This window comes from Bombus impatiens, unplaced genomic scaffold (assembly GCF_000188095.3).
Source record: "Bombus impatiens unplaced genomic scaffold, BIMP_2.2 scf_0064, whole genome shotgun sequence".
NCBI classification, from domain to species: Eukaryota; Metazoa; Arthropoda; class Insecta; order Hymenoptera; family Apidae; genus Bombus; species Bombus impatiens.
The window spans coordinates 1986456-2012416 of NT_176483.1; the positions used below are offsets into that span (position 1 = coordinate 1986456).

General features: G+C 31.0%; 6 protein-coding genes across 22 annotated transcripts; 3 read left to right on the plus strand and 3 right to left on the minus strand.

The window, feature by feature from the left end:
* Positions 1-9: 9 nt before the first annotated feature.
* LOC100749153 (pre-mRNA-processing factor 17) lies at positions 10-2484 on the minus strand. Its single transcript, XM_003485582.4, has 7 exons — positions 2259-2484; positions 1879-2095; positions 1457-1783; positions 1161-1375; positions 815-1078; positions 373-728; positions 10-297 (listed from the first exon to the last, which is right to left on the minus strand). Exons 1-7 carry the CDS (start codon positions 2448-2450, stop codon positions 120-122), a joined length of 1749 nt encoding a protein of 582 aa, XP_003485630.1. The 5' UTR covers positions 2451-2484; the 3' UTR covers positions 10-119.
* Positions 2395-4330, plus strand: LOC100749275 (BRISC and BRCA1-A complex member 1). 3 transcript variants are annotated; one of them, XM_033324789.1, is made up of 3 exons: positions 2395-2596; positions 2719-3664; positions 3936-4330. In XM_033324789.1, the coding sequence occupies exon 2, from the start codon at positions 2804-2806 to the stop codon at positions 3617-3619; it is 816 nt and encodes a 271-aa protein (XP_033180680.1). In that variant the 5' UTR covers positions 2395-2596; positions 2719-2803; the 3' UTR covers positions 3620-3664; positions 3936-4330. The 3 variants fall into 3 exon arrangements, with proteins under 3 accessions (XP_033180680.1, XP_012249425.1, XP_024228176.1); XM_012394002.3 differs by having other exon boundaries at positions 2719-3662; positions 3833-4330; XM_024372408.2 differs by having other exon boundaries at positions 2500-3662; positions 3833-4330.
* LOC100749466 (laccase-1-like) lies at positions 4007-10438 on the minus strand. Of its 3 annotated transcripts, none has more exons than XR_002947989.2 (11): positions 8994-9108; positions 7939-8228; positions 7246-7456; positions 6881-7158; positions 6665-6788; positions 6356-6576; positions 6052-6238; positions 5719-5931; positions 5420-5638; positions 4227-5327; positions 4007-4138 (listed from the first exon to the last, which is right to left on the minus strand). XR_002947989.2 is itself a non-coding variant. In XM_003485585.4 (11 exons), the coding sequence occupies exons 2-11, from the start codon at positions 9058-9060 to the stop codon at positions 4954-4956; spliced, it is 2184 nt and encodes a 727-aa protein (XP_003485633.1). In that variant the 5' UTR covers positions 9061-9072; positions 9654-10438; the 3' UTR covers positions 4007-4953. The 3 variants fall into 3 exon arrangements, 2 of the variants coding, with proteins under 2 accessions (XP_003485633.1, XP_012249411.1); XM_003485585.4 differs by adding an exon at positions 9654-10438 and having other exon boundaries at positions 4007-5327; positions 8994-9072; XM_012393988.3 differs by having other exon boundaries at positions 4007-5327; positions 8994-9123.
* Positions 10439-11655: 1217 nt separating this feature from the next.
* Positions 11656-14572, plus strand: LOC100749586 (SAC3 domain-containing protein 1). 4 transcript variants are annotated; one of them, XM_033324788.1, is made up of 7 exons: positions 11656-12032; positions 13051-13242; positions 13327-13488; positions 13574-13822; positions 13934-14074; positions 14142-14331; positions 14407-14572. In XM_033324788.1, exons 2-7 carry the CDS (start codon positions 13175-13177, stop codon positions 14491-14493), a joined length of 897 nt encoding a protein of 298 aa, XP_033180679.1. In that variant the 5' UTR covers positions 11656-12032; positions 13051-13174; the 3' UTR covers positions 14494-14572. The 4 variants fall into 4 exon arrangements, with proteins under 4 accessions (XP_033180679.1, XP_012249422.1, XP_012249418.1 ...); XM_012393999.3 differs by having other exon boundaries at positions 13054-13242; XM_012393995.3 differs by lacking the exon at positions 11656-12032 and adding an exon at positions 12063-12588 and having other exon boundaries at positions 13054-13242.
* On the minus strand, positions 14399-16221 carry LOC100749708 (mediator of RNA polymerase II transcription subunit 4). The gene is made up of 5 exons (XM_003485587.4): positions 15928-16221; positions 15670-15787; positions 15169-15575; positions 14980-15099; positions 14399-14881 (listed from the first exon to the last, which is right to left on the minus strand). Exons 2-5 carry the CDS (start codon positions 15738-15740, stop codon positions 14712-14714), a joined length of 768 nt encoding a protein of 255 aa, XP_003485635.1. The 5' UTR covers positions 15741-15787; positions 15928-16221; the 3' UTR covers positions 14399-14711.
* Positions 16222-17849: 1628 nt separating this feature from the next.
* LOC100749828 (BRCA2-interacting transcriptional repressor EMSY) lies at positions 17850-25941 on the plus strand. Of its 10 annotated transcripts, none has more exons than XM_033324778.1 (13): positions 17851-18094; positions 18897-19071; positions 19331-19509; positions 19675-19784; positions 19863-19988; positions 20088-20253; positions 20335-20580; positions 20660-20800; positions 20879-21018; positions 22093-22224; positions 22310-22483; positions 23471-23703; positions 25373-25941. In XM_033324778.1, exons 1-13 carry the CDS (start codon positions 18031-18033, stop codon positions 25464-25466), a joined length of 1980 nt encoding a protein of 659 aa, XP_033180669.1. In that variant the 5' UTR covers positions 17851-18030; the 3' UTR covers positions 25467-25941. The 10 variants fall into 10 exon arrangements, with proteins under 10 accessions (XP_033180673.1, XP_033180669.1, XP_033180670.1 ...); XM_033324779.1 differs by having other exon boundaries at positions 23504-23703; XM_033324783.1 differs by having other exon boundaries at positions 23612-23703.
* Positions 25942-25961: the final 20 nt, after the last annotated feature.

Sequence of the window (25961 nt, forward strand, 5' to 3'; positions counted from 1 at the left end):
GGTACGTAATTGAAAATATATGTACAGAGTAAATCTATTTATACATGTTATATAAAATACAAATACAAGAATAAACAGAAAGCACAATAAATTTTGTAAAAACACGATCTACAATTCTTTTAATCCCAATATTTTATTTTTGCATCCCAACCAGCTGTGGCTAATCTCGAAGGTTCATGAGGATGCCATAATACATCGATACAAACACCATCATGTGCTTTCCATTTTTTATACAATTTTGTCGTTTTCCAATCCCATATATAACATTTTCCATCCGCATCTCCCGATACAAGGTAACTTAAAATTAGAATAAAGGAATTAAATTGTGCCATGCCAAAAGAATTTTACAGGAATTAATAACAATTTTATTACCTCATGTCAGGAGAAAAATCCAAACCGCACGCATAGCCAGCGACCATGTGTCCCGTAAATGTTTTCTTACGATTCATTTTAAATCTGTTTAATGCAGAAAATATAACAATTTTATTATCCATGCTCTGACACGCCAGCCACTTTTGATTAGGAGAGGGTGTAACTGCTGGCATAGAATGCATCGAAGGATCAGCTATGTATTTCATATCGACCGGTATATCCCATTCCCATACTCTCAGACTTTTATCGTCCGAAGTCGTTACAAATCTTCGATTTTCATCTACGAATGTTATCGTGTTTACAGCTCCCAAATGTCTGTCATATTCTTGTGTTATCTCACCGGAACGTATATCCCACTGTAAAAGGCATGCATAATTTATTATCTATGAAACTGACATTTATAAAATCCCTCAAACATCAGAATATAATGTTTATAACTTACACAGATAATCTTTTTATCACTAGTCCCTGCTACGAACAAATGTTGCTTATCTGGATCAGGATTAAATTTCACACAGTATGGAATTTTTCTGCTTGTAAATCGACTTACGCAAGCACCAGTTTCTGTATCCCACAATTTTACATAACGGTCATATCCAGCAGACAAAAATCTTTTCCCATCATTATCAAAGCTTATGTCTCTTACAGCTTGACGATGACCATAATAAGTTCGGATACATCTTCTTTCTTTATAAACTTCCCACAACTATAATTAATACCATATAAACAACATTACAACTTGACATTTGTTTTTCATATTACTTTTCACAGAAAATTCGAATACATACCTTCACCCTACAATCCATACTACTAGAAAGTAACAAATGCGCAGTATGTGGGAACCATCTGATCTGTGAAATACCTTTGGTATGTCCCTCCCAAGTATGAATTTGTGCTTTTGGTAAGAAACATCTGTCAGGTGGTGACTCTGACCTCAAATTCACCCCAACATCCTGTGGCGCGTGTAAAAATGATCTGCCCTGATAATCCACACTATCTTTAACTAAAAAGAGTTTAATCATAATTACAAAATTTCTCTCGTTATTCAAATAATTTACATATTTAAAAGTTATCACGATAGTACTATGTAATACTGTTTTTTCTTCAAGCGGTTTTTCCTCTGTTGGTTTTCCCCTTCTGTTTCTTTTCGCTAATATTTCTTCTAATTCCGCAGCTTCTTCCTCAGTTGGTTTGATAATTCGTTTTTCATCCACATATCCACCCCATGGACCCAAGAATCCTTCAATATCTGCAGGATCATCATTTCTGTGACGTTTTCTTTTGTCAGAAGCCCTTAATGTTGTATTTTCAAATACAGTTTTACCACCAGATTCTTCAGCTGCATCTTTTGCACCAATAATTGTTTTACCCTCGTCTGCACTACCATCTACAGTCGGATCTAGTGCATATCCTATAAAATACATTTGCAAAAACCTATAATCGTATTGCAATGCATGGTTCCTTTTAAGATTTCTATCATTACGCTATTATTATTATAATACATACCGTAACTGGCAAATGTTCTTCTTTGATTTTCAAACTGAAACTCACTTATATGAGCTTTCTCTACATATCCAGAAAGCATATTTTTTACAGCACGTTGCTGTTGCGTTTTAAATGGATTTTCTGGACCAACATCCGGCGCAAAAAGTTCTTCATATTTAGGGTTGTGCATTATTTCTTTCACAGTTGAATCTACATGATTCATACATAACTCAGTTCCCTGTAGTATAACGATTATAACAAGTATTAATTACTGTACTATTTAAGAGAATAATTTCAAAATTGTTTGTATTTTTAAATAATCCTTGGTTGAATCAATGCAACATAAAACTAATTTTTAACCTATGTGAATTAATGAAAAAAATTTATCAACGAATATTCACCGTTGGTATTACTTCTGGTGCAGAACAAATTTGCATATTTATAGATGCAGTCAAATTTCCTGCAGAAATAGAATTAACGACAGAAACGTTGGTAGAATCAACAATACAGTTAACCTCCCTCTTTTTAATTTCACTCTCATTTTCAGGTTCACTGTTATCATCACTACTACCATAATCTTTCAAAGCAAGCATATTGTATCGAGAAACTTTCGTGTTGTGCTATATGCTTAAAGTCAATCAGAAGCACTGTGAAACGAAACAATTGTTTACGGGGAAAAGACCAATTGTATTTTACTCGCTTTCATATTCTTGTTTGCATGCAACAATGTCAGACATATGTAAGTTAACTGGCCGATGAGATTTATGTATCACACGAAAACGTTATAAACAGTAAACACATACATACAAATACATATACACATATTATATTAATAATTTATACGAATTACTGTTGTAATAGGAAAACAATGCATAGAAAACGACCTACGAATGATATTAACTTGTTAACAAAATTCTCGGAGATGCTAACCTACATCCAGTAGAAAATGAGTAACACTGGCAGCGCTTCGTGTTTTATTCCGGATCTCAAGTCATCATACTCCGATGAAGATAACACGTTGGTGCGAAATTTGTCAGGAATGAATTTACCTGAGAAAATTCTATTCGTAATCGATACGACAAGGGAGAGAAATTGTACTCCTTTTAAACTTTCTACAGGAGCTAGCTATATGCCTCTGTTTATGATAAAACGAACTATTGAAAATTTTATTTACATTAAATCTATCATTCAACATAGTCATGAATATGCATTAATGATTTTGAATTCTCACAGCTCTCAATGGATATGCGATTTTACCAATAACACCAACAGCATTGTTAATCACTTGAATCTTATTAATGATGATCTTCTAGAAGAAGATAAAAAATCATACGATTTTGGGCAAATGTTTGATGAAATACAACGAAACTTACCTCTACCAACAAAAGAACATGACACAGCTGTTCCAGCATTTGTTGTCAGAGTAATTTTAGTGTATTCACGCTCCAACAGTGTACCAAAATTTCATATTGATAAAAAACCTTTAGATACTCTTACAAGAAATCCATATTTTTTTATAGATGTATTGTATGTACATGAACCACCTTGCTCAGAAAATTTATGCGAAGAAGTTTATTCTGAAATAGCAAAATTGGATACAACAAATTTTTCATACATATTAGAAGTAGGAAGGAACGCAGCAAAATTGCATGACAGTATGGCTAAACTACTGGCACATCCCCTACAAAGGCCACCTCAAAAAGATGTATGTTATGCAATTTGTCCATCTCCTGGTTCTCAAGAAACATGTAATGATATTTAACTGTATAACTTCTGTCTTCTGAAAATTGTTAAAAGGAACATTAATGTAAGTTTAAAAAATATAATCATTGACAATACATGCAATAAATAAAGCTTTGAAGCTTAAGAAACCTCTCGTACTCCTGATATTGTTACATGCTATATATACGCGATCAATATAAGCTTTTTGTTCATCGTTTTTTTGTTGATCACGTCATAAATTCTTTTTCCTTACATTGATAAAATTCAAAAATGATGTTAAAGTAGCTTACATGTGAATTTACACACATACATTTGTAATACGTCGACTATGTTTACACATAAAAAATTTTCAACAGATTGTCACGCACGAAATATTACGACAAGGGATGGATAAAACAACATTTTTTGATTTATCATAAATTTTATATCAAACTTTATAATCATTTACAAAACAATGTAACATAACATGAGAATATTCATCAACCATTCGCTCGCACGTATTATTAAATGTAAAAACAAGAAGTAAGTTAGCTACATACTTACTACAAGTAATGTTTCTCTGCAATTAACAGTATTTAATCTTTAATAGATATGCTTATAATATTTATATCACAGCGTAGAAATACTCAATAAATAGAACTACTTACAATTGAAAGTAGATTAGAACACAAATGGACGTTTCTCCTGTTTAACATTTCCTTTTTGTTACAATACTAAGTAATAAAATACGTATAATGTGTATTCAACTTCATTTAATATCGCAGTTTGCATTTAATAATACAGGTTGTCCTTTTTAACTGGAACCAGTGTGATATCATATAAAGAACTGAAGATATATATATACATATATGAATGTTGTTACAAATCTTTGGTTTGATTTGAAAGAGGATTGATTATGTGTCATATAAATAAATAGCTTTTCTGTAAGTGAAGTAATTCTTTTAAATGAAACGCTATATTTATGTATGTGACAATATTTACTGAAACGAATAAAACGATATGCAATTGCCGTTGACAATGAACGTGAAATATCTTTAAAAAGAGATACATACGATTCATGGGGAATAGTTATCTATATCAGATAATGCATTTTAATGTATGTACTTTGTAATATATTATCTCGATATCAGATTATTCTTGCAAGGACAGTTCTTTAATATCTTCAGCTTGTTATACGATATTCTACCGTTTTCCGTTAAAACATATACCCTGTATATCAAATATTACTTGGTAACACGATTGTTTGGTGATTTCAAATAACCAAGTGAAGTTAACATCTCACATGAGAGAATGTTACATATCACTTGTGTATCACTTATTTAGCTGTAATGGGAAGATTAATACAGTATATATATTTACAAACGACCTCCGTTTTTACACAATCTTATAGATTATAGCGATAAAAGAAGAACAAGAAATCAAGAAATACGGAATAACTGAGATGCTAGCCGAAGATGAGATATGTAACGTTTTTAGAATTTGCGGTAACACCTTTATGTATTGCTGTATACTGTTTTCAGTCATTTTATCCAGTGTCGTGCTTGAATTTTCTATTACGGAATTTTCCGCAGTGTTTAATAAAATGCTGGCGGCATTTGATTTAAATCGTATATCTTCAGGTTGCCAATTACCGCACAAAGGAAAATTATTTGGTACTGGCAACATATCTTTGTGTTCACCAACTTTAAAAATCAAGGACATTCCGACTTCCGCGTGAAACTCAATGTGACAGTGAAACAACCAATAGCCTAAAATTGATAAAAATGACCATAATATAAAATTTGTAAAGATATCGAACGAACGTATAGTATACTGTGCTCTGATTATCTGTCAGAAATACCTGGGTTGTTCGCATGAAATCGTACAATGGTATAACCACCATCCGGCACTGTTACAGTGTCTTTTAACGGAGCACGGTCAAGATTTCGTTGTATCGCTCCCTTTTTATCCAATGCTTTTATTTGGTCAACGGTGACGTTTTTGCCGACTCTCTGCATTGCAATCACGCGAAATTGATAGCCATGAAGGTGGAATGGATGATTCGCGTCATAAGCAAAACCTAAAAAATAAATAATGAAAAATCAAGCAATTTCAATCGTGTGATTTTTATGGATAGATAATATAAAATAATTTCCAAACCTTCATCCACTAAAACTACTTCCACCACGCTACCAAGATCTACTCGGAGCACGTGAGTGCAAGCACAATAATCTTGCACACAATGTTTAACAGTACTCGCATTACAAAATTGATCTGAATCAATGAAATCTCTTTGAGATAACAAAGGCATGGAAGGTAATTTCATTGATATATGGTTTAATTGAGGAGTGAGCACTCGCTTTGTATCCTTTACTAGAAATTGCATCAAGCAGACAAGAAATTTATCAAATGTTACTTACATATATGTCTTATGTTATACATATACATATATTGTATATCTATTACATCTTTGGTCAATATGGGCGGCATTACCTTGATCAAATCCATAAAGGTTGCTCCTATGAAAATGAGGATTATCTTTTTTGTAAAAGTCATAGGACACATAAAATTGATAATCAGGAGGTGCAGTATTAGATTCGTCATTTTTGTCCATAGCTTTTAACAGTGGTATACTGATACTTTTATCAGTTTCTGTACCCTCGTTTAAAGCATTTACTCGCTGAAAGAAAAAGACATTTGTTATATGCACATCTTATTGCATTTCACATGTTTACATTCGTATAAATATAGATATATGATAAATTGAAAAATTCGAGCAGGGTACACATAAACACACCTGACCCATAGAATCGTTGGATTCGCGTTCGTACGCAACCACACCCTTTGGATCTTTCTTGGCCGCACCTTCGTATCGTAATATAGCAACCTGATGGGCTTTGGTAAATCTTTCGTCACAATCCATTAATCCGCGAAGTCGTATCCAATAGTTGTCCACGTTTTGATCAGTTTCAATGACAAAGTCGAATCTTTCGCCAGCGTAGCTTATCAAAGATCCCGCTAGAATTATAAATTCTGCGTTAAGAAATCCCTTTCCTTATCATTTTCTTTCTCCCTCCTTTTTGCTTCCTTTTATACTTGTACGTACCTTCGACAGGTTCGATATCACGTCCATCTGAACTAATTACACGTATAGTATGATTGTCGATTGATAATTCGATCGGGCAATTAAGAAATTCGGCGTTGATAAGCCTAAATCTGTATCTAGCATTCTGTAAATGTAAATGTAAATTAAAAGAGACGTGATAACTGTAAATCTTCAGCATAAATTATTTGTTTATCTGCCTTAATGCTTTAAGGTTACCTGTTTAACGGTAAATGTTGCAGTTGGCATTATAGCAGATATATTCTTTCCGTGTCGATTAACTACGAAACGACCTAAACCATTAACCAATATATTGGGTGGTTTATTATCTCCTCCTGCATGATGATGACTTAAAAATTTATCAATTCCTAATTCGTGAGTCCAATCTGAGATCAGGATAGTATGTTCGTCGATATCGTACAAGATTTTATGCCAATTCACTTTCGGTGGTGTACGTACGATTAATGCACCGTATACTCCGTCACCTCGTTGGAAGCCTAAAAATTCGGATTTTCATTAAAAACGGTTGACCGATTTGACAAACAAACGAGAAATGGAACGTTTAATTGATAATGCTCTCGTACCTAAATGAGAATGCCAAAAATGCGTGCCTGCTTCTGTGGCAATGTAATCATAACGAAAAGTTGAACCTGGCGAAATCGGACATTGAGATACGTAGGGTACACCATCCATGTACGGCGTTTTAACATGATGTTGACCATGCCAATGCATTGTCGTACTCTCAGAATGCAATAAATTTATTACATCGACTATTATCCTGTCACCTTGGCACACCTACGACGGAGTAGATAATTTACTCGTTAATAAATAAATAGATTCTAATTTAGCTATGTCTACTACGTATGTAACTACGTATGTATATGAATATCAGTTAGAGTTAGGATATTACGGAGTATGAATTTTCTTCGAATATGCCAATATCCGTAACTAAATATGAATTTAAATCATTTCTATCAGGGAATGGTTACATATGTTATATATGTATGTTACATACCATGTCGTTGAACATTGTAAAGACTATAGATTATATATAGATCAATACATGTACTTTTGTGATAATTAATAACAATAAATAACAAACTAAACCAATTATTAGAACACGTATACACGGTTGTCATCGGGAGAGAAAAAGAAAAGGAAGACCAAAGTCATTAAAAAAATCAATTTTGATTTTTAGCATTTTACACGTCCCAGTATCAGTTTCAATCGACGGATTTATAACACGCGCTATTCGGTTGTATATCGTACATACATACCTCGATAGGCGGCCCAGGCATTTGTCGGTTTATTACTAAAATCGATCTTTGAATACCGTCTGCCGGAATACAATGTTCACGAAAGCAATCCGTAACATTGAATGGGCAATCGTAGCACGCTTTGCTCATTGTATAATAAGCTTCTAATCTAAAGACGTAACGACATTCCATCGGTGGATCATCGTCTTTGCAATTTCGCCGACAAGGATGTTTCGTCCAGTCTAATTCATCCGCTATCTCCGGGTCAATGTCTCCGAATTCAAAATCATTGCGCAACGTTACGATAGTTTCTAAAGAAATAAAGGATTATCCAATAATAAAAATTGTACTAGTACTTTCAAGTAGAAAGGTATTCGTGGTTCGTTAATCGATAGACGTATAAAAAAATCTTTTTAAAAATTGAAAAAAAGAAATTAATAATTTCTTAAAAAAAGAACGAACTCATTTTTTATAACCTTTGTTTCTAGACCAGTAATGAAAATTTAAACAACGCGTTTTGAAGATTTATTTTTTGGCAGTTATATACATGGTGAAAATTTCATTGATAACGCTGTTATGAGGTACAAACATGTACAAGTAAAAAAAAAAAATGGTAAAAATGGTGGTTTTTCATGACTTTCGGCTTAAAATCGAAAGATTCTTACATCTTTCGATGCCTATCGCTTATTTCCGTATCAATTGATTTCGATAAAATTTTCAACATGTATATGTATAACGGGCATAAATCTTCAAACCATGTTGTTTAAAATTTTATTATAGGACCAGATAAAAAAGTTATAAAAAATAAACTTTACTTTTCTCTTTGTGATTCCAATTGACTGCAATTTTTTCGAAATCTTTTTTATACATCATCTAGTAAAGTAATCCGTCTAACCTCTCGGAAAAAAAACACCAAATAGTTTGGTTCAATTTTGAAAAAGTTATTCTATTTTAAAGTATATACTGTATATGCTGTAGAAAATTAGAACTCTTCCCTGTTTGCGTGGAAATCGATGCGAATAACTAATGTCAACTAATTGACTTCTTTTATGATGTATGTATTTGTTTTCACTTACCCGAAAGAAAGCAGCGAAGCAGTAAAAAGAACTCTATCAAAAATAATGTCACTTTTTGATGCGTCATCTTCGGCACGATCTGCAAATTTACAGAGTTGCCCGATATTACGGGCATACGAAATGAATATTCGCACGATTTACAATTGTCCGATAGTGTTGCACTTTACCGGCAAAAGAAATTGCACAAACATCGCGAACAGACAGTGCATTCAATATTGAGATTGACAACGAACGAATAGAGGGAACAAATGCAATACATTTCACTTTATCTAATCTAAGTATCATAAAAAGCTGATGTGAATAAGTGTGTGTAAACAAGTGTTTTAAATTTCGACAAACCAAATAGTTAACGAGGAGTGATTTCGTATCACGCATATTATGTACGCGAAGTGGATACCAGTTTTAGATGTTTAATAGCAAAGTAACAACAATTTGATCGGACAAATGACAATCTGTATTGTTGATTGTTAATGTCTTGTTAATTTTTGATAATCTGCATAATAAATCATATACTTTAAAATCTCAAAATCAATATATGTATGTGAAATGTAGACACACACATATACCGCATTATATAAGGTTGTTGTCGGTACTTTCCGATCGTTTTTTATACATTTCGATATCCATATGCACTTCTTACATGAAAAAGCATAAACTTACGTCAAACAGTATTCCCTTCAAGCTGCTGATCAAATGTGATTATCCGACAATTTGTCTTTACGATTGACCGAGAATAGCCGTCAACGAATCTTTTTCTTTTAATGTTTCGTTGCAACAATATGCGGACATAATATTATGTGTCGTTTATCGCATAGAAAAAGGGAGAAAGAACGAGAAATAGAAAGAAAAAGAAAGCAAAGCATAAGTTTAATGATCTAACAGATCTAACAGTTTTACGATAACGTCGATCTCCTATTCGCGTCTGCTCGTCTCAATACGTATGCGGCTGTGTAAAATCAACGGTGTTTTAAGAAAGACTGGATGAATGTAGCGATGCTCGTTTCTCTATACAAGGATTTCCTGGAGGTCACGCGTACCCCACGATTTACCAACGGTCCTCTTACTTTACCCGATTAACGTGTGTCTACATCACGATGTAGACGTCAACGGTTTCGTGTTATTTCCTCTTGTAATTGTTCTTCCCCTGTGAGGAAACATCGTGGGAATTTCCATCGATATTCTTGAAAGAAATATTCTGGCGTATCGATGATACATTATCGAGTAAACTTCCCTTCTTGATGTACCTACAGTGCTATACGATGCTGCTGTAAATCGAGTTTAAGTACGAATGGATGAACAGAATATTCATGAAACAGATAATTCTTAATGATATTTGCTGTGATATTATAATCAGATTACGTAACTGTATTGTTTTATCTTATTAAAATGATAACGAAGCCCATTTATCTGACACTCCAAAAATGATCTTGTTCATCAGATGAAATAAAACCAGATTGCCCCGGATAGAACTGCATTTTTCTATATATGCAAATAAAGTAGAGAATAAACACTTTGAAGAATTCGCTTACTTGTTTGTTACTTGTAGTAGTTAGTTACTTGTATGTTACAACTAGTAATATATATATGTAATTAGTAACGGAATTATTATTTGAATTTTTATGAGAAAACTAAACGACAAAGATTCTCTGTGAAGCGAATGCGTTTCAAAGTGATTTTTTTTTTAAATCTGCGAGTTTCTCAATAAATATGAATGAAAAATAAACGAAATTTAAAAATTTGACAAATTTTTAGATAGAAAATGATTCGCGCTTATCATAAAATCGCCCTTGATACATAAGACAACACGATAAAAGATTTCATTTTACAGTCAGAATAAGGATCACTTTCTATACCTATACATACATAATTGCTCATATCACACTGCTTCGCACAACAATTTAAGATAACGAGTGTCTTTTTACATGAAAGACTGCAACGTATAACCTGAAGTATCAATCGTTGAACGATTTAATCATCATTCGTTTTTAACATACCTACATAGCGAAACTTTAGAGTTGAGTATGAATTTTTTCGAAGAATCTGGCGATCGAACGCGGACATGCGTCACGGTTTTCCCATTAAAATTACACGTGACATACATATACATATGCATAAATGTATAAAATCGTTTATCCCTTCTCAACCTTTATCGCATATAAATAGAAATAGCAATGATTTAGTAACGGCGACGATGACGATCGACTTAAATGACAATGACAGTTATAATTTTTATGAAAAATTTCTCACGTAATGTCCAATTCCAAGTATGGATACATATAAATAGATATATAATACAGCTAAAGATACAATCGATATGCTTATGGAACGGCAACATTAATAATCGTATAAAGGAAATATTAATGGATATTTCTATGATTAGATCGACGCAAGATGATTTTTCCTACGAACGTTTAAACGTTTTTGTTTGGACAAAAGCAGGAATTGAAATTGAAACGCGACGACAATATCAGGTATTCATAATCAAAATGTAAAACATTTGAGCATTTTTATTACGCAATTATTACATTTCTCGAAAAATGAGCTCGAAAGAAGGTCGAACATTACAAACATGTAATGAATAAAGTATATACATATGTATATAAGCATATACATATGTATATATATATGGAAGCATCGTAAAGGCTCGCGAAAGGAATTTGTTGCCTCAACCAGGAAATGAGACCAAGTGACTACAAAATTATGTTGAGGATCAAACGCGATTTTGACGTGGTCGTTTCCTTTTATCGTTCCACGCGAAAATTTCAAGAAAATTCGATGATATCGAATACATGCATTTACCGCGTAATGTCGTCGTTGATTATCACCGGCATAGATCAGTTTAGTCAATCTAGACTATAGATTCTGGATTATTATCATTGTTTTAAGGTAGAGAAATATAGTATAATTAACTTTGTTTTAGTTTTATTAATATTTACAATGAAGACAAAGAAGAAGAAGAAAGAGAAGAGAAAGTTTACGCAAGAACGTTAACCTTCGTGTAATAACGGTGATGTCGATAAAGTGACTACGCAATAGCAGGTGTATCGTGCGTAATCCACAAGGACGTTTTCCTCGATCATTCTTAATACGTTCTCATTTTAAATTCCATCATTTAAGATGCGCATATGTATACGAGACTTTCTTATTTCAAAATAAGGAAATAAATCTATAAAAGAACAACCATCATGCGATTATTTCAATTCCACTTGTAATTTGTACTATAAGAAAAATTGTATTACATATATAACTATTTGATAACCGATGCATACGTAAATATATGTGTATACCATGTAGGATCTCATTTATAGAGTACGTCAACCAACGTCTACGGTAACGCAACTCGTTTTTACGAATTTTACGATTCTCATACGCTACAATTAATCGCGTTGTATTACGTGCCGCTCGTCAGAAAACGCTGTAAATGTTTTAGCGGAATTGATCAAGGGATAACTGACATAACCTTTTTACGTACATGCATACATATGCGAAACGCGATAGTCACGATAAGCATTCATTTCTAAGGGATTTTCTTTAAAATGACCGAATTTATACAAGGAACGTGTTTGTTAATGTGTCCAGACAAAGAACGTTGGATGTAAGTTATACGTGTGCCAATTATATTCTATCATGTATTCGATCATACACGATTGCGAAATCAAAACAAATCTTGACGAAAATTTTCTTGTAAATTGTTGTTTATAATTTATACATCAATATCTTTTTGTGGTAGTTTAACGGTGACTATCTCTCTTGCATCCGTTTACTTTTCTATTGTTGATAAAAATTTTTGCATTAAATAGATGTAAATTATATTTGAATGAACAATTTATGATACTACATAATTTTTCATTTTATCACAAATAAAGGTTATCATTTCATTTCATTTCATTTCATTTCATTTCATTTCATTTCATTTTGAATGCTTGAAAGAAAAGACTTAATTAATTATAAAGAATCATACACAATTATTTTATTTTCATCGTATACAAATGTGAATACAAATTTAAATTATGCTAAGAATAAATCTTTAATAATTCGTAACACAACATACTTATAGTAGAGAAAAGGAGGGTCTACTACACAAGTTTGAGATCAATGAAACTACGAAGGGAGCAAAATTGCCGAAGGCAGATCCAGCAAAAACGATAAAATGTTTTAGCCGTCCAGCAGCAGGATTAGATATGACAGATATGAAACAATTACGTCCAGCACCAGTCTTATTATCAACGATTCGATATTTGTTTACCAAGTATTTACTCATACGAGTGAAAGCAAGTTAAATAAATTTATGGACATCAATGTACATATACATACGTATGTAAATTCATTTCAGGATAGCTACGCGAAACGATGTTGATTGGGTAGTAGTATATGATTTTATCTTTGATCGTATCAGATCCATCAGGCAAGATGCTGCAATTCAAAGGATAGATGCCCCAACGAACATTCGGTTGTTGGAATCCATAGTTCGATTTTTGGTTTATTCTGAGCAGAGGTACGATATATCGTATTTTTTAATGTAAATTTGGAGATTGTACAGTGTTAACAGTAGTAGAATGGATGCGGAGGAACAATTGCAGATTATGCGAGCGAAGTATTTCCGAATTTAATGCAAAAATCAATGAGCAACACCTCGCCGAATGTATAATGCGTTTGTTAAACTTATACGACGAGTTTGAAGATAAAAAAAATTCTCTGGAATTTAATAGCGATATGAAAAAATTAATGTTAAACGATGATCGTCCACAAATGGAAGCATTATACATTCTTTTACACATGGGTAACACGGAAGCTTTGATGAGAGGATTACAACTTCCTCCCGATTTACGGTACGAACAAAACAGAATAAATGATATATGTTCACAATTCATATGTTCAAATACAAATACATATTTCATGTCTGAATAATGATTCTCGTCGCTATTTATCATTTTTCGTAGAAAATCTCCAAATGTACAATTATCCATAAAAATATCATTCGCTTGGTATTTAAAAAATTATGTGCGCGTCTGTTCTTTAATTCCACAACTTCCTCCGTTACTTATTTGCGCAGCCATGACGGGCATACAAAAATTAAGAAGGTATGCATATACGTCCAAATTTCGACAGGCAAAATTTCCATTAACGTGCGATTGTAAAATGTTACAGGATGGCATTGAAAATCATGAGCTCAGGATACAACAATAAAGTTTTCACGTTTCCAGGACTTAAATTGCAACAACTTTTACTATATAAAGATATAGATAAAATTCGAGCAGATTGTGAGCTGTTGGGTCTTATATTCGTCAATCAAAATATTTTATTTCAAAAAGCGAATTTCAAAGATGAAGTCCAACTGGTAAGCAGAAGAAATTGATGAGGTATTATAATCTCTAGTAAGAATGGAAAAAGCCATTATCATTTGCTATTTCAGACACATCCAGAGATGTATTACACAGATCAATCCTTACACAGTATTTTACCAAGTGTTTTACTTGAATCTAATGTAATAAATGTATAAAAGGTATAATGATAATTTATATTGTTACATCCTCATCGCTTCATTTTATCAGGGATTAATAAATTTATAAAACTAATAATGAAGAATCTCTATTAATCCCTAATAAATCTAGTATCTCGTTGTAAAATACTTGTTTGGACGTTCATATGCATACAATTTGCTTAAAATCATACTGAATCCATAAAACAGTTTACTCAAACTCTACAAAAAATCAATATTCACTGAGAATCACTAGATGAGCTACTTGAAGAGTCTGTGGACATAACTTCAACATCTTCTGTTTCCTGCTTATGGGTATTCATGGCAACGCTTCCTTGTCCACTCACAGACATGTGAATTTCACCCGACGAATGCCATGCAAATTGATTAGCTTGCGATACAGGTGGTTCTGAAATAATCATTATTCCATTCGGAACGAAATGAGTTTAAGTGTACCAGTATATGTATATGCAAACATATACACAAAGTAAATTCCTACAAACGTACCACCTACTGGATGTCCAGGTCTATGCAAATCTGATGATATTCCAGGATGAGTACCTGGCATCTGACCATTTAAAGGAAGATCACTTAACCTTCCAAGATAACCTAATCTCATTTCAATATCTGTAACAATACATATAATTTTCATGACTTACAAAGAAATGATAGGAATGCAACAAATAAATAATATACCAGTAGGATAAGGTCTTCTAGGGTCCCCTTGTTGCCAGGTAAGTGGAGCACATATAGCATTTGACGCACTTATTCTATGTGCATATTTAATTAATTCTTCAGATGGTACAGGTCTCTTATTAGCGCGGGCAATGGATTGTAATTTTTGTTTAGCTTGATAAATTGCAGTGGCTAAAATTTGTTCTGCCTCTTTTAATTGTCGCTGCAATTGTTGAATATCTTGGTCTTGTCTCTCAACTTCGGCTTTTAAAGCTTCCATTTTCAGGTTAATTTTTGCTTGCTCGGCCGCTCGTTTTAGAATTGCTTTCAATTCGTTGTCCTTAGCAATTAACAATTCCGTTAGTTGAGAGTGTTCTTCGTTTGACAGTTTCAATGGTTTTTGAACTATCGTATTTTCTATCATTTCTCTAGGATAATAAAAACGGCAATAAAAGGACAAAATTAAACACAATTTATTGAAACATGTTTATTTTAAATATTTGTAGCAAATTTAAATCGTACTTCGCTATCAACTCGATGTCATCGACGATAGACAATAGAACCTCTTTCGTACTTTTACTGGTCGATGTCATGACGTTCTACACTGTCAATGATCGAAGTCATTCGATTCGAAAGATGCCTACAAAATTGTCTACTCGAAAAGTGATCCTTATACCATAAACATCTTTCTAAACTTTGAATTACTAACATCACTAGTTTAACACCATATTAACTTTACATTCTTCTTTCCTTTTTGTGTTAAAACACAAATTACAATACTTACTAGGAGCGACGCTACGATCGCCTAATCACAGCTCCACACCGCGGTATGATATATAAGGCGTTTCGACGCTCTGGTGATTAGTGATTATTTCCTGTTAGTTCTCTGGTATCCATTACATTGCATCAAATTAGAAAAGATATGGAGGTGTGATAAAATAACAAATAGCAAAATATGAATATATGGTGAAATATGAATATGAATATATGAATATATGATTGATAAAATAGAGAGCTTTCTTAAGTTAAAGTTGGTGCGGTGTGCTTCTTTGGCTTGAAGTTGGTATAGAGTAGCTCTGAAGTCTACTACAAATGCAGCCACTTTAAGGTTCTGTATTATTAACATCATTAATGCACACACGTACATGCCTTTCTGACAATGATGTCTCTAGCGACAGTCAGAGGAACTACCAACTAATGATAATTTAAATAGTAGATCTGCTCATGATCCTAATCTAAACAAGCGTGTCATTTTTAATTCATATTCTTCTGTCAAAATTGATTTGTTACAACAATTAGAGAATATAACTAATTGGTTTGTAATGACACCTTCTGGATCAAAATCTCCGCCTTGTTTCTTAGCATTGCGACAATCAGTAAATGTCACCGCATAGCTTTGGCGATGTTGTAATATCTTTTATGACTTCCTGCTTAAACACAGATGTTTTAAAAAAATTATTTTTAATTCTTAGAATAAACAATGGCGCTTACGATGCCAATCCTTTTGTAAAAGTAGTGCGCCTTGTCATCAGGAAGAATATGATGTTGAATTTGAATACTAATCCTTATAACAGTAATTGCCAACTTGATTCTGATGCAACTTTATTAAAAGAGGATGTATTGTTCCAATTTACAACCTCCACATCAGACGATGTTCCATTAAACAAAATAGAAAAAGGGAACATTAATGCGGAAAGTGAAAATATACAATTAGAAATTGACAATAAATTAGCAGCATTGTCTACGTCAATATGCTCTTTAGAGACGTGTGCCATTGAATATCTTGCCGAGAGCATTGAAAAAAGAAAAAACCGGAAAAATCTAAATGTGATAGATTTTTTAATTATCTTGTTGATAAAAGTAGGAAATTTTTGCGTGATGAACAAAGATCTTTCGCGACTTCTACTTTATTATTCTTTTTTATTCGTTGTCCTTTGTTCTGCGAACTGCAAACGTAAAATGTGAGATTGTACTCGGTACTTGTACGAGAAAGTACTAATAAAGGCATAAGCAAACATAATATGTATACAACATTCAAAGAATATTGTAAGAATAGTGCAATAAAATATCAATAGAAAATGCTAAAAAAACTAATAAATTCTATGGTAACTGTTTGCCGGATGTTGAGAAGACAGAAGTTATTCAATAAAGCATTAATAATTTAATCGTTGTTAGAGCGTTAAGCGTACATTATCATGTAAGAGAACCCTTTGTGCACAGATTTTTTTGATACGAATTTCTGTCATGATATCATATTAAGTTGTAACTTTCTATATAATAATTTACGTGTTGTAATCTAAGATAGGCACGGGATTAATTATGTACTCTATATTTCTTTACAAGTACAACGCCATTTTTTTACTTTTTAAACATTTTTCACATCTGTCTTAGAGTTGCGGTACAGAGAGTTGTACGCAGACTTTTTTAAACTACTGTGCCTACATATACACATACATTTATCAAAGAAAATATCTGAGATATGTATGCATGAAAATAAAAATTTTAAAAGGATACATTATTGTAGTATATTGAAATAAATTAAAAATATAAAATGAAATTATTTGAATCTTCTTTCTTTAAAATGCACATTCGAATTATGGAGCTTAAGTCTTTGTATTATTTTTTATGTCTATCTTTTCTTGATTCTGCAGTTTTAAGAGATTATATAGGTTAGGTATTCTGAATTCAAGTTAACTAACGTACTATCAATACTACTGCAGTGATACCAACACCACAACAAAAACTAGTTACAATAAAAGTAATTATACGGCAACTTCATCTACAACTTACCATACTGTCAACGAAACGTCGAAAATGTGGGAAAAGTGTATGAATAGTTATCACAGTTTACGGTGTATATTATAATGATTGAATCATGCAATCATGTGGCCGATGAGACACGAAACCATGACCCGCGATGAATGCAGAAAATGTTTACGATGTTTGGGTAAGGTTATGTTTCGTATAATTTTCTTGCCTCGGTAATATTTAGCTTTTTACAGTAACATTATCATTGTATGCGTTAAACATATATTTTAATTTTAAAATAAGCATTGAATATCAGAACACCCGTAACTTGTATGTTTGAAACATATTAAATAGAAATCCAATGATCTATATGCGATTATCATTATTATTTATGAATGTATTCAAATTTATTACTACTCTCTGAAAATGTATTTACATTTTATTAAATATAACTCTATTCCCATAAATTGTTTTCTTATTTTTAGTAGTACGTTTGTAATTTTTTTGTATATATTGTATGTATAAGATAATTTGTTTTTTAAAACCAATAATGTATTGCATTGTATTATATTCATACTCATTGTACTCTGTTAAGTCAGAGAAAGAAATCTTTATGTATATTTAAGCGTGTATAAGTTGTAAACTAAAAAAGATCAATAATTAAGTAAATCTTCCCAGATAAAGTTGTGTGATAATTATCAGTAACATAAATATTGGTTGCAAGTATCTCTAATGTAATGTAAATTTGTACAAATTTTTATTATGACTAAATATTATGGGTAAAACAATTCAGATATTGTTAAATATATATTTCTTGTATTTTAAATGATTACTTAATAATTAGAATAAAAAAATTATCAAATTATTTAAAATTATATTATTAGAAAATATAATTGTATAAGTGTGTATATATTTATACTATTATTTGATTAAGTATATATAATTATTTTAAGCTTCATATATTATGTTTATACATTGAAGTTGATTTCTTTGTAATGTAGAGTTAGAAGCTTATGGAAATATGGTGTCTGTCTTACGTGCTCAAGGTCCTTTCACTAGTGAAAAACAGAAATTGCTACAAGAACTTGCTAAAGTTTTACATATTTCTAATGAACGACATCGTGCTGAAGTACGAAGAGCTGTTAATGATGAAAAATTAGCAACAATAGCTGAGCAGTAAGTATTTATTAAAACAAGATACATTATATGATTTTCCTCTCTAAATAACATTTCATTATAATATATCATTCCAAAAAATTTTGTTCTAGAATGCTATTAATGACCCAAAATAGATTTTGCTTTGCAATTTCATATTAATTCTTTTAATGTATGTTTCCTTATCAATTTTTGTTTTAAAGATTGTTATTCAAATTTAACTTATTTTGTTGAGTTTGAACATTTTGCAATTGAATCTTCATAAGATGTCATTATATAGGCTAAGTGGTCCAAATACTGGTACTGATTGGACTATTGAAGGACGACGTGCTATTCCACTTTTACCAAGATTAAAGGCTCGATCTGCATTCACAACTTTAGCAAATAGCTTGTCCCTTGCAACAGTAGCAGCAAACAAAAGGAATCTTCATGTTCATGAGATAGCAGAGGATGCAAAAGGTTTTAAGGAAAAATATTATCTATTTTGGTAAATGTGTGGTTTTAGTCTATGTAAAATAATGTATGGCTATAGAACTGTAAGTTAAGCAGATTTAACCAATAGTATTTTTGAACATTTCAAAATGTAAAGAAACTTCATTTCTTGTTTTATATTTGTTTCCATAGATATTACAAATGAATCTCCTGTGAAGGTAAAAGTACAAGAAAACTCGTTTAGCAATCATGAGTTTGCATCTAGTGAAGATAAATTAAGTGATGAAAATGTTCTAACTGAGGTAATTTAAATTATATGATTATTTATATTGTAAAAATATTCAAATTTTGTTTTAATTATTACACATAATATATTACAGGTCACTGAATCAGATAGGAATAAAGAAGTTAATAATCACAGCAATACCTCTGATAGCAGTGAAAAATGTATTATACCTGAGAAACGTAAAGCCTCTTCTCCTCTCTCACCAGCACCTCCAAACAAGGTAATTAAAAAAAGAAAAAGAAAAAAACAGAGAGAAAATAAAATAATACAATTGAAAATAACTTTTTTAAACTATTTAATAATTATATATATAATGTAGGTTCTGGTAGTATCTTCAAGTTCAATAGGAACTTTTAATCATGGTACTGCTGATAAAGGATCGCTAGAAAATACTATTCATTTGTCACGAATATCTACAAATTCGTTACAGCATCAAAATGTCACTATAATACCATTAAATATTAATTGTGGAGAAAATATTACAGGTGATTGTCCTTAATTATAGTGTATTGATGGTATGGTTAAGTGATATACAATTTTTTTTTAATTCATTATGTCAAATTCAGAATCTAAGGAATCAGTAGTACAAGAAAGTGCCAGTAACCATTCAGTAATTCCACCTGGTAATTTTGTGAATACAGTAATCCCAGTAGGTACAAATATTACAAAAGCTAAAGGAAGAGTAATTACAACGCAAAATAAGCTTAATACAAAAATCGGATCTGCAATTCTGGTGTCCGGTAATGTGTCATGTACAACAGGAAATAAATTTCAGCCTGATGTTCAAGATGTATCTACACAAGATAGTTTAAGTATGGATACATTTATCTGAGAATATACAATACATTGTTTAATTGAGCCTAATTGGATTAATTTTTGATACTACTTCAGGTTCAAAAGTATCCGTATCTCACACTTTACAAAAACCATCAAGTTCAGAAAATTCAAATTCAGTTACAAGCAGCACAAAGTGCATTGTGCCAGTAATACATTCTAACATAAAACCTCCAATACCTAAAACTATTACCTCCAGCAAGTATTATCAAAATTAATCATGGTCGAATTCAGAAATTACAATAATTTAATTCATTTTTTCATGATCATCATTAGGTAATTCACATCGACTGATGGCTGTTTGTCCTGTTACAACAGTATCTAATGGACCAGGGCCACCTCAAGCTAAGCAAATAACAACATTAACTTGTAAAAAATTATCTTCAACGCTCAACAATCAAACCACTGCCAAGGTGGTATGATTTTAAAGATACACAAAGATACAAAGATACAAAGATACAGGGTGTTCGAAAATGATTTTTCGCGATCACCACAGCGTCGTACTACTTCTCTGCACTTATTACACCTCTGGAACGATAGAGATCTATACAGAAAAATTGCCACAAAATTGATGTTTACCGAGAAATTCAAGGCTAATTCTACTCATTGTAATGATAAAAAGTCCCAAAGGAACAAATTGGAAATACTAAAGTTTCGTTAATTTTCGAACTCACTTTATTTATAATCTGCCTATATATTATTTTATATAACAATTATTATTGTATGTACCCCAGTAGATATCCCGGATACACTATTATTTATCTCATACCTTTCTTTCTTTCTTTCTTTTTTTCTTTCTTTCTTTATATTTGGAGGATACACGACATAAATAGCTAGTTATCTTTAACAGATTGCTTTCACGCATAGATACCCCTGTAGCAATGAGTTTGCGTCTTCTTTCCTTTCTTTCTTTCTCTTCCCAATATTTGTACGAAATACGAGTGCACGCTCTGCGATTTCAAAATCAGTGAGGCGTCAGTCTGTTTTTATTATCTAAGAGTGAAGAGGAAAAAGTGGTGCATTATAAGAGAAACATTGCGTGCTATTGACGAAATATAGTGTAATTCAGTGAAAAATAATGGAAGATCACTACGTGCACGAGAGATTCCAGATCGATGCGATTTCGTATGATTAGATCATCAAAAAATAGCATTACGTCATACTACTAAACATCGGAAAGCAGTTCGCACAATCTCGCGTTCATTGACGAAAGGAGCAAGAAAAAAGAAAAATGATTACACTCGTTTGAAAATTTGATCAAAATCAATTTTCTGATCAAGGTCAATTTTGCGGCAATTCTTTCTTACAGATCTTCGCCGATTCGTAAGTATAGAATATCGCTGTTGTGATGACATATATGACAAATCCTTCTCAAACACCCTATACAATGAAATGGATTATAAAGATATTAAAATTAAATATAAAGATATAATGTAAATTAGATTTAAAAATTGGATACAAAAATATATGACAAATATGTAATGTTCTAGGGTGTTACACTAAATTCTAATAAAACTGTAAATATATCTCACCACCCTGATACAAAATTAGGATCTAAAACAAACGTGATTGTTATACAAAAGGGTCAAACCAAAGGTGTTACTCTCTCTCAAGCAGGCAAGGTATAGTAATAGTTTATCTGTAGAGTAATAATTATCGTGCATTTTATTCTAAATGTAAACACATTATATAATTTATATATTATAGGAAGTATTAGGGAAAGTAATAATGGGTGGAAAAAGTTTGTGTGTCACGAGTCAACACAATGCTCCTATTAATGTGGTTCAGCGCCATGTTACATTGAATAATGGAGATCAAGGTCTAACTATGCTATCCACAACAAACTCATCTCATACAGAATCTATAACATCTAATGTAAAGGTAATAATTACATATTTTTATTATTTACAAACCTATAAGTATAATATGTACACTAGAACTTCGTTTACATGAATTTGTCTAAGGGCAAAACATTATCTATTGTTGTTTTTCGTTTAATTAATAAGAACTCGAAACAATTGCTCTTAAATATACAATAATGTTGCAAACTTGTATCGATTGCGAAGAATGAGAGTGTGTCACATAACGCGCGCCCCTGCTGTTTATGTATTTCAGCAAATAGAAACTCAGCTAAAGTTCAGATAACCAGACACTATTAAAATTTCGTTCATATAAACGAAGTTCCACTATATATTTACTTACTTTCATTAATGTTTACACGTTTTCTGGAACAAATGACAATTTATTAATTATACATCTATCCTATGATTGATGCATAGAATGTCACCATAAAGATGACATGAACAAATATGGAATGACTTTCTATAAAAAAAATAAATTGAAAATATAGTATATAGTATAGTTCTCGTTTTAGTAAATGTTTAAAAATATCAATTTTTGAGCAATAATCAAGTTTACATATACTTAACGAAACATTTTCCTTGGATTTTACATATTATAATTATCATTATAATGCATAATTATAATTATGACATTAAAAATCGTACTCACAAATGACATTAAAAAATTATTTAACATTTTACAACAAACACAAAAATAAAAGACAAAAAAGTCGTTGACCAGAGTTCATAGATTTATTATTTATTAGTTACAAATTGCATCTGGTAATAAACCATTTATAATAATTTTTTTCTTGAAGAATTTAGTAAATCATTAATGTAGTTAGAAATCGATCTCTCATGTAATATTTAATAATTTTTAGAAAATAATATCTAGAATAAAAGATCTTATTTTATACTTGCACAGAATGCATAACCAATTGTACCATCAACATGTCTATAGCTTCTATAAGTAGTATGATACTTTTGCAAAATGATAAAAGTATAAATTAAAAAAAATTTTTTTCAGTCTGGTAATACTATTATGTTCAATCTTCGGCAGGATGTTTTGGAAAAAAATAAAGCACTCTCTCATCTTCTTGAATCATCTCATGTTCTTACCTCTGAATCTAAGACTGTGATACAAAATACTAATGCTCTTCTTTCAAAGGAACCAAGTAACAGTGATTTACATGTACAGGATAAAGAGCTAGTTTTAAAAACCGATGCTGTAATTGCTACTGTTAAAGATGAGAAACACAGGTCAGTTTGAAACTATCGAAATGTACTACGAAATTGTTGTGTTAAAAAGCGCATGTAATACCGACAACTAACTTTATAATTACTTTAAAAATTTTTGTAAATTGTTCATTGTAAATTAATAATATGTTTTATGTGCAAAATATTTTGCAGATTGAAATATACCCAAAAATATACGCTTCTTGAGTCGAATTAAACACTATTTACAAACTTTTCATGACATAAATGAATAAAATTAAGCGCATGCATAACAAATTAAAATATTTTGCTATTGGTGATTTAAAAAAGAAAAGAAGAAAATTATTTTATTTTGTGCTATAAAACTTTTAATTTTTTAAACCTATTTTATGAAGCGTATTCCATATTTTTTATCGTTTCTGCTACGATTAATTCATATTTTTCTATTTAAGGAAAGTAAAGATATATATGCAAATGCAAATTTTTATTTAACGAATTATATATGGATCCTCTGAACATTCAAAAAGTAAACAAATATTTTCAAATTCAAACTACAATATAAATACATAAGGTAAATTGATGAAATCCTATTTGATGGCTTTCATGTTTTAGTATTAATTTTACTTTTGTACAAGATTACGAAGTGTCGTTTATATATTTTTTTTATGATTTAAATGATTTATTACATTGCTTAAATCATTTTCTAAATCCCAAGTTTTTGTATCTGATCTCATGAATAGTATTTCATAATTTTCCATACTTATTTAATGCACATTGTCTTTAAATAAACATGATGATAAAACATGATAAGTAGAATTGCAACTATTTTAAAAATATTTAATACTTGATATAAAATTATATAATTTAAAAAAAAAATGTTTCTAATGTGCATTATTAAAGTAAACAAATTTTAACAAGAAAGAGTACTAAATAAATATAAAAAAGAGGAATATATATATATATATAAATATATATGCCTGTGTGTGTGTGTATATATATATATATATTCCTGTGCATTTAACATTTAACGAAATTTTAATCTTTTTAAAGAAATAAGCCTTTTGTCGGAGAGTTAATTTATACAATTAATGTTTGTATGAAACATGAAGAACAGTACAATTCTTCAGATACCTATAATACAGTATAATTAATTTACATTTGGTATGTGCCAAATTTGTAAGTCACTGGCAATTAAACATTTAATAGGAAAGAAACCTACTAATGATAATCGTACTTTATTGAATCTAAAAATAATACTTTTTGTGTCGTAACAAATTTTGTACACAAAATAACAAATTATATTAAATATATCAAACAATGCAAGTTTTCATATCCGTACTGTTAAACTTAAGTTCTGTATAAATAAAAAATACATTCATTAGATCATGTTATGCCATTCCATATTAAAAATTACGAAAATGGAAAACAATATGATTTCAGAAACAAGTCCTTTAACATCATTTAACATAACATAAATTGTATATTTTGAAAGAGAAAAATCTATCTATAGAAAATTCCATTCGTACTTAGTATTGCACCTGACTCACATTTTAAGGTACTATTTACGTAAAGCCTAATTTTACAATTATTAATGTAATTTCTTACCGAAGCTGCCCAAGGTATTCGGATTCTTAGAAGATGTTAGTAGTATCTTATTTAACGTAAAATCTGTGTGACCATGGAAACTGATATTGCATATTTTTTATTGTTGCAGCCAAATCGAATACGCATCGCAATTATATATATATATGTTAAATAGAGAAATTTATAATTCTGACACTTGCTCACGCTTTGTATCATTAAAATAATGTATATGTAAGATATAAACAGAATCTTTCAAGAGCCAAGTACATAGAATGATAATCAAACTTTATATACATATATATACATATAAATCATAGTTGTTCCTTATGAACTCCAAAATGGTTCTATTGATTCTGATTTTAGGACTCTAAGTTAACCTAATACATAGAAATAGAAATTTAAAATATTGATAAACATGTATATAGACTTTGTTAAAAATAAGAAAAGCTTTCATTTAATTCAAAAAAGGAAATATGATGATACAGTTCTAAATGATGAACAATTTATATACAGATAAGTACAGACAAGGCACAGAACTGTATCTTGTCTTTCAAAAAATCAAAATGTTCATTTAATGTTGTTGTATATATACATATATGTAACTTTAGAACTCGGCTATTCCAAGACTAATATTGGTATTGAAAGTATTAAATCTGTGCAAAAAAATAAAGAAATACTTTTTTTATAAGTTTTAATTCAGTTAATAATCTGTTTTTAAT

Coding starts and splice junctions, on each gene's coding strand:
- LOC100749153 (XM_003485582.4), bottom strand. CDS start 2,450: ATGCTTGCTTTGAAAGATTATGGTAGTAGTGATGATAACAGTGAACCT. Junction 2,096..2,258: donor CACCAGAAGTAATACCAACG/GTGAATATTCGT, acceptor GTTATACTACAG/GGAACTGAGTTATGTATGAA. Junction 1,079..1,160: donor GTATGGATTGTAGGGTGAAG/GTATGTATTCGA, acceptor TATTAATTATAG/TTGTGGGAAGTTTATAAAGA.
- LOC100749275 (XM_033324789.1), top strand. CDS start 2,804: ATGAGTAACACTGGCAGCGCTTCGTGTTTTATTCCGGATCTCAAGTCA.
- LOC100749466 (XM_012393988.3), bottom strand. CDS start 9,108: ATGCCCGTAATATCGGGCAACTCTGTAAATTTGCAGATCGTGCCGAAG. Junction 7,457..7,938: donor TGCCTGGGCCGCCTATCGAG/GTATGTATGTAC, acceptor ACTCCGTCGTAG/GTGTGCCAAGGTGACAGGAT. Junction 5,932..6,051: donor CCTTTATGGATTTGATCAAG/GTAATGCCGCCC, acceptor TGCAATTTCTAG/TAAAGGATACAAAGCGAGTG.
- LOC100749586 (XM_003485586.4), top strand. CDS start 12,530: ATGACCGAATTTATACAAGGAACGTGTTTGTTAATGTGTCCAGACAAA. Junction 12,589..13,050: donor CCAGACAAAGAACGTTGGAT/GTAAGTTATACG, acceptor ACATACTTATAG/TAGAGAAAAGGAGGGTCTAC. Junction 14,075..14,141: donor GGCATACAAAAATTAAGAAG/GTATGCATATAC, acceptor AAAATGTTACAG/GATGGCATTGAAAATCATGA.
- LOC100749708 (XM_003485587.4), bottom strand. CDS start 15,740: ATGACATCGACCAGTAAAAGTACGAAAGAGGTTCTATTGTCTATCGTC. Junction 15,100..15,168: donor TAGAAGACCTTATCCTACTG/GTATATTATTTA, acceptor GTATTGTTACAG/ATATTGAAATGAGATTAGGT. Junction 14,882..14,979: donor ACCTGGACATCCAGTAGGTG/GTACGTTTGTAG, acceptor TGATTATTTCAG/AACCACCTGTATCGCAAGCT.
- LOC100749828 (XM_033324778.1), top strand. CDS start 18,031: ATGTGGCCGATGAGACACGAAACCATGACCCGCGATGAATGCAGAAAA. Junction 19,785..19,862: donor ATGAAAATGTTCTAACTGAG/GTAATTTAAATT, acceptor AATATATTACAG/GTCACTGAATCAGATAGGAA. Junction 22,484..23,470: donor CTATAACATCTAATGTAAAG/GTAATAATTACA, acceptor AATTTTTTTCAG/TCTGGTAATACTATTATGTT.